This window comes from Physella acuta, unplaced genomic scaffold (assembly GCF_028476545.2).
Source record: "Physella acuta isolate Inbredline_101_S28 unplaced genomic scaffold, ASM2847654v3 ptg000872l, whole genome shotgun sequence".
NCBI classification, from domain to species: Eukaryota; Metazoa; Mollusca; class Gastropoda; family Physidae; genus Physella; species Physella acuta.
Genome location: NW_026732389.1, coordinates 82,004 through 92,270, shown reverse-complemented (window position 1 = coordinate 92,270; position 10,267 = coordinate 82,004). Strand labels below are relative to the sequence as shown.

Here is a 10,267-nt window from a genome sequence, read left to right as displayed (position 1 = left end):
AGTCTAACTATTTGAAACATTTTGTCATGTACTGCTTCCGTGAACCTTTATTTTAAACATGGGGTTAAATTTACGTTGCGGATAAATCTAAATTAGAACCTCAAGGGAAGAAACACAGTCCTATTTCTGTGATTCTTACAATGTTGATAGCCTCCCTTGGAAGTTAATACGAGTTCACGTCGCCATTTGAACACCCTTGTTCAACACTTACAAAGATAGATGAACACCTCTACCACCCCCGCCCTCCTCAATAGTCTTTCCTAATGCATCCGTGAGAATTGTTTATTTTTTTGTACAATGAATTCCCTAAAATGCCTAAAAGATCCACCACGTACAAAAAGGTAAATTTTTAAAATTCAGGGGAGATAAATCTAGCTGTTCTTTTTTAGTTACACCTCTCCATTTTATTTTTTTTTAGCTTATTTTATTCTCGATGACGCGCAATCTGTAAAACGAAAAAACCGGACGTAGAACTCTGTAGCTTAAAAACTTTAACAAGGTTTAAAACCGCGGAATAATCCTTAAAGACTTCATACAAAATGCATTGCTAGGGCTCGGCAGCGGTCTGCATCCATTTTCTTTTTGCCCCAAAGACTAAAACGTTTGAATCTAATAAATGGTTGTAAAAGGGATGAGTTGTCGGTCCTGGAAAGCCGATTGCTCGCCCCTTTCTGGCGCTTAATCCCCCGCGAACCCCTCGTAAGCCGTATTAAGTTTTTTCCCGCCGGGCCGATCCATAGTCCGGTCGGCTCCGGTTATCGCTGGTTTAAAATGTTGTTCGGATGCCCCGTCTTCGACCATACATTACCGCAAGCGGCTGCCAGGCGCTAGGGACGGGATCAGATTTGGTGGGGGGGGGGGGAGGGGGGGCTCGTATTAGAGTTGGAATTTTAAATGACAAAAATAATTGCCTGGAAAATTTGGTTAAATTTATTTCTTGTTTTTAGATTTGCATTGTTGTATGTAAGAATGGAAGCAGGACATTACCCATTACACTCATTCGTCCCCCAACCCAGCCGTTAACCCCAATACTATTAACCCAATTTTGATTACCCTCAAATTTGATAAATTTTATTAAAATAATGTAATATTCACGTTAGGGAAACTAAAAGCGGCTTGGCATAATGCTGACCACACTATCCCTTCATATGCCGAGGTCACAGAAGCAGGTGAACTCTACCTGGCCCATGATTCGTCAGGTTCGAAAAGGAAGTTTAACTTTATTTTACGCAGCACGCTGTGCTCTGGTTAGGCTTATAAATAAACCAGACTAGACTAGGTCTTAATGTACCATAATCCATGGATTACAGTTTTATAATTAACTGTGTATTGATCAGATCTAGTCATGTTTGTTTAATTCTATTGAATCAAATAGGCCTATTCTAAAAGTTGGTGGTAGACATCATACAATGTAGGGGGTTAATGTGAAAGGTCCGTAGGTATACAAAGACTATCGCCTTCTGAAAAATATGTGTTACATGTCTAGTGGGTTGGGGGGAGAAATATTACTACATATCTTTCTTATAGTTATCATAGATCAAAAACAAGAAAAAAAATTAAAAGAATTCTGGTATTTTGGTATTTTTAAGTATATGTAGAGCTTTGGGGCGATATTTTAATTTTATGGAGATTTTTTTTTTGAAGGTGGTAGAAGGTGGTTGGGAAGGGGTTCTAAAAATGTTAAATTTTTTGGTGTTGTGAGTTATGGGTTACCCTATAATTTGGTAATTGTTTAAATCGTCGATAAGAGGCAGACAAGTCTGTGTTTTTTTAACACGTAAACCCTAATTCTTTTCTTATCGCTAATCTTGACAATTTATAGCGTTATAAAATGCGATATTATTGGGTGTTTTTCTTTTTATGAACCACAAATGTCCAAAAGGTACGTAAAATAAGAGGACATCCATAAATTTCCAAACATTGAATTTTTTTTTTTTGTCAATATTTAAAATTTTAATTCTGATTACAAAATACAAGGTGTAGTATTTCCAAATAGACATTTAATGGAATCTCGCGATTTCATGAGAAGGTAAGGGGATGTCAGCTTATCGTCTGATCCTCCACCCCACCCCTCTTAATGTTTGTGCTCTTATGTTAAATGCATTTTCCCCTTATCAAAACAAGAACTGGAGATACCACCATCAAGCTATGAACTATGATATCCATTATTGATTTTCTGACCGATCAGTACAGTTTTTAAAAATTACATAGTTAAATTCACTACTCACGGAGAATCAAATTGAATACCAACCCATGGGGTACAGTTCGAGTTCGCGAGACTAGCAATGTTCCCTCTAAGTTGTGTTATTTCTTGGCCGCATACTCATTCGTAAACATGTTACGGGTTTTTTTTTTTCAATTTTTTTTTCGTAAAAATAAATAAAACCCCGTATAATCAGAGCACAGTGCACATTATGCATATCAAGCACACAAGCATTTTTCTCGTTGGAGTGAGACAACTTTTTAAACATTTACGGTAATTCACAATTTTTATTTTAGTTTTTTTTTAAAACGTGGATATATTTTGTTCCGTTCCCAAGTACTGGCATGAAAGTTTTTGTTTCACCAACCAATATTATTCAACTATTCCCCCCCCCATCCCCCCCCCCCTCCGACCATTCCCCAGTCTGTTTTAGGAAGTTAATAGTCTGTTTATTTTTGTCTCAGGCACACGATGAGTAAATCACTAGACCGCGAAATGACGTAATGAAACGAGGGCACAGCGACATGGGGGAGGGGGAGATGTGGCGTAGGCGCGTACAAAAATAGATTTTTTTTTTACACGTAAGTACGCGCAATACCCACAATGACCCATATGGCCCACTTGATAAACGACTGACAAGACAAGCGACACATGAATGGCCTATAACACATCAAATACAAATGACTTATATGACACACAAGACAGATATGACACATGACCCAGATGACACATCCCATATGACACATGTCCCATATGAGGCATGACTCATATAACATATGACTCAAATGATGACACATTACCCGATGACACATTACCAATATGTCGCGTGACCCATATGACACACAACCCTTACGAAAAATTAACTACACAGACTACTACTTCAGATCAAATTTAAAGTCGAAAGATTCAACCAACAACATAACGATGTTAGCCTCTGGTATATAAACATCACGATGCTAGCCACACAACTAACAACATCACGATGTTAGCTACAAAACTAACAACAACGCGATGTTAAACACACAATTAACAACATCACGATGTTATCCACACACTAAACAACACCACGATGTTAAACACACATCAAACAACACCACGATGTTATCCACACATCAAACAACATCACGATGTTAAACACACATCAAACAACACCACGATGTTATCCACACATCAAACAACATCACGATGTTATCCACACATCAAACAACATCACGATGTTATCCACACACCAAACAACATCACGATGTTATCCACACATCAAACAACATCACGATGTTATCCACACATCAAACAACATCACGATGTTATCCACACACCAAACAACATCACGATGTTATCCACACATCAAACAACATCACGATGTTATCCACACATCAAACAACATCACGATGTTATCCACACACCAAACAACATCACGATGTTAAACACACAACCACTTCGCTATTGACCAACATCTCTGAAACAGACTCTAGCTGCGCCGCACGCTTTAGCAGATAGCTGCTCAATGCTCTAACACATTGTGGCACGTTTAACCATCACCCAACATCTTACACAAACTACACAAAAACTGAAAAACAAAACCGCGAAAAGGGAAGACAACTCCGAAGCACGACCACAAACCACTGACATTGATCTTAGTTCAATTGGTGCTCCATAGCTAATGCGGTGATAGCTAAGGGCAATACCTCTACATGTCGATACATGAAATGGTTTGAAAAATAAAATTGGGCAATAAATTATTCCTAATAGCATGATATCATGTCTTCACTTATTTTCTCTGTTTACGGGGGGGGGGGGGGGGGGGGGTATGTTGTACTATCAATAATAACGATATTTCCTAACACGGGGGGGGGGGAGATTACTAACCAATCATCGTTGAGAATCTATGTCACGTGACCTCGAAGGGTTGCCCCGTGTTGTAGAAAGTCGAGCAATCTCCGAGGTTTGTTGTTGCTGAAATGTGTACGTGAAAACTACGTTGTGTACACATCAAATCGACTCAATTGTTGGGTGGAAATATGCCATACAGTAACACGACCAGTGATTCTTTCAGGCTTTTTTTTTCTCCGAGGGGGGGGGGGGGGTTCACTTAAAAACTTTCGGGAGGGGGGTACACTGGTAAAAGTATATATTTTCTAAATATATTTATATTTCGTTCGGGGGGGGGGGGGTAGGGGGGCAGCGTTTCCCCCGAAGTGATTCCTTATAAGACACACTAGACACGACCAATATGACATATGACATGAATGGACACGATCCACTTCACACTTACAACCCCAGTCCTACACCCCCATCCCTACACCCCCATCCCTACACCCCAGCCCTACACCCCCATCCCTACACCCCCCATCCCTACACCCATCCCTACACCCCCATCCCTACACCCCATCCCTACACCCCCATCCCTACACACCCAGCCCTACACCCCCATCCCTACACCCCCATCCCTACACCCCATCCCTACACCCCCATCCCTACACACCCAGCCCTACACCCCCATCCCTACACCCCCAGCCCTACAACCCACCCCTACGCTTCCTGTCTTGCACCCCATCCCACTCCTACACCTCACCCCTCGCCCCACCCAAAAGTCGGATGAATACAGAAGTACCGCTTGATAAATCTTTTGATTATGTTTTAGCACTAACCATACATTGGTATCGCTAATTACACCAGTGAAGAAACTTGTACCCCACCATTAACCACATTCAAAAGACTGAAGTATCATCAGACTTGAGTACGTGAGTCTTGCTGATCTTTAAAAACAAAAATGATTTACAGTAGTCATAAATTGCTAAAATTCAACGTTTTGCTTGTTAAAAATCTTAACCTAGAAGCAATTGAAAGTTTAGAAAAAAAAACCTCAAAATCTTTTCAATTTTCAAATGCGCAACGCAGTTTTACATTGAACATTGATAACATGATTATAAAAAAAAAAATCTTTCAGAGAAAATCCCCCTACCCCCACGCACCCACCCACGCTTTTCTAGTTCCATCTGTCTCCTTTTCATAAGAGCGCAAGATGCAAACAAAATGGAGATGAATTGACCAATGAGAAGAGGTTTCAACCATTTCTCCTCACGAACTGTAAAACTGCTAAAAATTTGTTACGGCTTGAAAAAATTTAAATCTCCAAAAGAATTAAAAAAAAAAAAAGCAATGGCATTTTTTCTTCTTTTCCGTTAGGAGGGTTAAAAATTTAGTCTCGAACCACTGAGTCTTTCGTTACACTTTTAATTAAATTCTTAATTATAATCAATGATTAACAGGCTGCTGAATTATTAGAACATTAATTCGGGAAATCTTAATCAGGAAAGGAATGTTCCATTTCTAACCAATGATTTCATTTTATAATCAGTCACTGCGTCATTTTGATATTTAGGTAACGTCATCACAAAGTATTTTGGTAAAAGTCGTCCTTGTGGTAGTTTGGTTTAAGCAGTTATTTTGGTATTTCGGTAACATCGTTATTTTTGGTATTTAGACAACGTCGTTGTTTTGTTTTTTAACGCCGTCAATTTGAAATTAGATGATGTTGATTTAGATTACCACTGATTTCTGTCTTTCATTTAGTTGCTTTGTGTACCTAGTAGAAGAATAGCAACATTAGACTCATTGAGTAGCGGGGTAACAGTAAATTAATTTTTAAAAATTAATGCCAAATTTGAATTATCACATTGTGATAAATGTGAAACTATTATTGATGTTTCATAATCTGATGCTATACCCCCATCCCTACACCCCCAGCCCTACACCCCATCCCTAGACTCCCAGCCCTACACCCCAGCCCTACACCCCAGCCCTACACCCCAGCCCTACACCCCAGCCCTACACCCCAGCCCTACACCCCAGCCCTACACCCCAGCCCTACACCCCAGCCCTACACCCCAGCCCTACACCCCAGCCCTACACCCCAACCCTACACCCAACCCTACACCCAGCCCTACACCCCCAGCCCTACACCCCCAGCCCTACACCCCCATCCCTACACCCCCATCCCTACACCCCCAGGCCTACACCCCAGCCCTACGCCCCCAGCCCTACACCCCCATCCCTACACCCCCATCCCTACACCCTCATCCCTACACCCCCAGCCCTACACCCCAGCCCTACACCCCCATCCCTACGCCCCATCCCTACACCCCCAGCCCTACACCCTCATCCCTACACCCTCATCCCTACGCCTCCAGCCCTTCGCCTCCAGCCCTACGCCCCCAGCTCTACACCCCCAGCTCTACGCCCCCAGCCCTACACCCCAGCCCTACACCCCAGCCCTACACCCCAGCCCTACACCCCAGCCCTAAACCTCCAGTCCTACACCCCCATCCCTACACCCCCAGCCCTACACCCCAGCCCTACACCCCAGCCCTACACCCCCCATCCCTACACCCCCCAGCCCTACACCCCCAGCCCTACACCCAGCCCTACACCCCCAGCCCTACACCCCCAGCCCTACACCCCCAGCCCTACACCCCCATCCCTACACCCCCATCCCTACACCCTCATCCCTACACCCTCATCCCTACACCCTCATCCCTACGCCCCCAGCCCTACGCCCCCAGCTCTACACCCCCAGCTCTACGCCCCCAGCCCTATGCACCCAGCTCTACACCCCCATCCCTACACCCCCAGCCCTACACCCCAGCCCTACACCCCAGCCCTACACCCCAGCCCTACACCCCCCAGCCCTACACCCCAGCTCTACGCCATTGTTTCATGCTGTTCCAAGTTTAAACACACCTGCATTGTGTTCTACCTTGAGATGTTCTTGACGCTACTCTGTTCTAGAAAACCCCGTTGCCCAATGCTCAAATAAAGTGGGTGGAGAAGCTTCAATATAAAAACCCGTGGGCTGCCCTTATCAGCCGCGCAGTTTAACATTCCTGTGTTTCACTGGCGCAATTTGCGTAGCTTAAACAACGCGGAGTTTGTACGAAGGAAACGGCCGAGGAAGCTTGGACCTTTGGGGTCGGACGCCAACGATCGTTTGCCTGTTACTATCTTGAGCGAGGGAAATCTATCAATTAAGGAACCGGAAGTGGACGTTTTGTGATGGGATTCGGGTTGGGACACACACATTCTGCGCATGCGCATTAGATTGGTTTGTCGGTGAAGTTGGATCATTTCAACACAAATGTGGGGGGATGGGTGGGGGGTAGAGATTTGCCTTTGGTTATGTATGTGAGTGTGGGAGGGGAATATAATGTTATATATAGGAGGGTTTTAAGTAAGTGTGTGTTGATTGCATTAAAATACGCAATTTTTTTTTTAATTTAATTTAAAATTTTAATTTTAATTTAAAATTGTTCTTATCAATTGCTTATTGGCCGTCTGGTAAGCAGTGATATTTATAGATTTTGTTTAACAGCTTGTTGTATAGATATGTTGTCTAGACATGTTGTTAGTTAGATATGTTGGCTAGTGAATTTATCTAGACAAGTGAACTAGACATGATGTCTAGACAATTTGTCTAGACGTTTTGTCTAGACAAGTTATCGAAACAAACTGGCTACAATTGTTGACTAGACATGTTGGCTAGACAATTTGTCTAGACATATTTTCTAGACGTGTTGTCTAGACATACTGACTAGACATGTTACACTTGTTGACTAGACATGCTGGCGAGACAATTTGTCTAGACATATTTTCTAGACATGTTTTCTAGACATACTGACTAGACATGTTACACTTGTTGACTAGACATAGACAATTCGTCTAGACATGTCTAGACGTGTTTAGGCATACTGGCTAGACATGTCTAGACGTTGTACTTTTCCAACTAATGTATTATCACCACTTGCATTGGTAATACCAACAAGAAGTTTGTGATATGTAAGATCTCGGAATGTAAAACTCTACAGGGATTGGGTTGTGTGGAAGAGGTTACCACTCTCTGATAAAACATGTCAAACATTAGACAAGGTACCAATAGCACTGACAACATTCTTGCAGCTTATTACGTGGGCGTATTTTTTTCCTCCCCCCCCCCCCCCACTCCATTTTAAAGATCCCCCCCCCCCAATAAAGAAAGGAGAGAGCGCCACCTTCCGGTTCATCAACACGATAATTAGTCGAACCCGTCGACGTCACACACGCTCTTATCGTTGATTGCTCAACTCTGTAAAAATATCGTTTTTTTTTATCAAATAATTTTATTTCCTTTTCATTCATTTCTCATTGCTCAGTTCTATTGGGTCTTCATTTGTGGAGGGGGGGGGGGGTGGGTGGGGGGATCTTTGAAATAAAAAATAATAGGACATGGTTTAAGAAGGGGCCGCTCACAAAGATATCGTTGAAAATACATAGGCCAGGATTTGATCTAGATCTATATAAAAAAACCGCGAGGAATTTTTTTTTTTTAGAATGAACGTTTCCTTTTTTTACGTTGATGTTTAAGTATATTTCTATACCGTTTTAACAAAATAAGACATCGTGAATAAATCGACATTGGTACACTTTTAAAATTGAAAACCTAAATTAAATAAACAATCGAAACAAATACAAAAAATATCAACTGCTTGCACTAAACATACAGTACATTTGTTTAGTTTAACTGCAACCTCTTGTTGTTTGATAAGTGTCCACTGACACACACACACACACACACACACACACACCAGCTTTTAGTGACCGTGTTAGTTTAATGTCAAGTAGCTGGACTACAGCCAGAGGCGTCGCGAGGGGTTCGGGCTGCGCCGGGTGACACCCGACCTAGCGACGCCACTGACAACAGCATAAGGTCAAGCTTCTCACTCGCCAACACTGCAGTGCCCAGTTGTAACCAGAAACGACACTGACCTCCAATAGGTCACCAGTAGGTCAGTGACCTCGATTACAACGTCCGGTAACTCAGTGACCTTGAACCCTACGTCCACTGGTCAGCGACAATAAATCTGTCGTCGCCCCCCCCCCCCTGTCAATCCCCCTCGCATCACAGAACACGTGACACTACATTACTCATACTCCCGAAATATCGAGATGTCCATTACGCCACGATTTATCGCCTGGCAACTTATTAAAAAACATTTAGGACACGGGAGAATATTAAGTCTTTCCGCCTAGCCTGTGTCTAGATGGAGGAATATTTAAGTCTTTCCGCCTAGCCTGTTTCTAGGTGGAGGAATATTCAAGTCTTTCCGCCTAGCCTGTTTCTAGGTGGAGGAATATTCAAGTCTTTCCGTCTATCCTGTGTCTAGAAGGGAGAAATATTCCGGTCCTTCTGCCTAGCCAATTTTTAGTAAGGGGGAACATGAATCATATATAAGCACGGTTTTAAATTTTAAATTTAAAAGTTGTCCAATGGTTAGAACAAATTTAAATTGTGATAAATATAAACTTGGTACATTTGTTCAGTTATATTTGGACACTAAGGGCTCGGCGTGGTCAAGGCGGTAAAGCTCATGGTTGCTAAACTGAAAAGTATCGAGTTCGAGCCCTCGTTAGAGACTACACCAAAATCAAACAACTGCTGCCTTGTAGTTTGTTCTTGGTTGGACTAGGCTATGGCAGCAAATCCAAAAAGAAAGTAAAAAAAATGTCAATAGTCTCAATGGCGCATAACCATTTGAGACGTTGGAGGGGACCCTTCACACTAAAATTAAGAACGAAGAAGAAAGAAGATTTGGAAACCTTCAAATGTGTTGCATACGCCTAGATACGTGAAAGCAGAGAGGGACATGTACAAGTAGGATTGTGGCCTATTTTTTATCTGATTATTTTAGCCCAAAAATTTTTTACTTTTGTTATCAAGGCAGAAGTTTAGTAGCCGATGCTTTTATTTACTTTTTATAACCCGTGATGTCGTGGGCAAGAAGACAATCGTAACCTATTGGTCGGCGTGGTCGAGTCGGTTAAGCTCATGGTCGCTGCACCGAAAAGCCCCGAGTTCAAATCCCCGGGCAGATGAAGCGCAAGAGCTGGGGACAGCAACTTTTCTAGGAGAGACAACTCCAAAATCAAACAACTTCTACCTTGTAGTTTGTTCTTGGTTGGACATAGGCAATGGAAGCAAATCCAAAAAGAAAAAATACTTAAAAAAAACTTTTTAAAAAACCACGTTTTTCT

The 10,267-nt window shown here is 42.3% G+C and overlaps 1 protein-coding gene across 1 annotated transcript; it reads left to right on the top strand.

The window, feature by feature from the left end:
- Positions 1-311: 311 nt before the first annotated feature.
- LOC131952394 (uncharacterized) lies at positions 312-6,937 on the top strand. Its single transcript, XM_059315023.1, has 2 exons — positions 312-341; positions 5,951-6,937. Exons 1-2 carry the CDS (start codon positions 312-314, stop codon positions 6,935-6,937), a joined length of 1,017 nt encoding a protein of 338 aa, XP_059171006.1.
- The last annotated feature ends 3,330 nt before the right edge of the window (positions 6,938-10,267 follow it).

Bases quoted from the DNA above. Each gene is read 5' to 3' on its own strand.
- LOC131952394 (XM_059315023.1), top strand. From the start codon at position 312: ATGCCTAAAAGATCCACCACGTACAAAAAG. The intron at 342-5,950 runs GTAAATTTTTAA...CTACACCCCCAG, and splicing joins GATCCACCACGTACAAAAAG to CCCTACACCCCATCCCTAGA.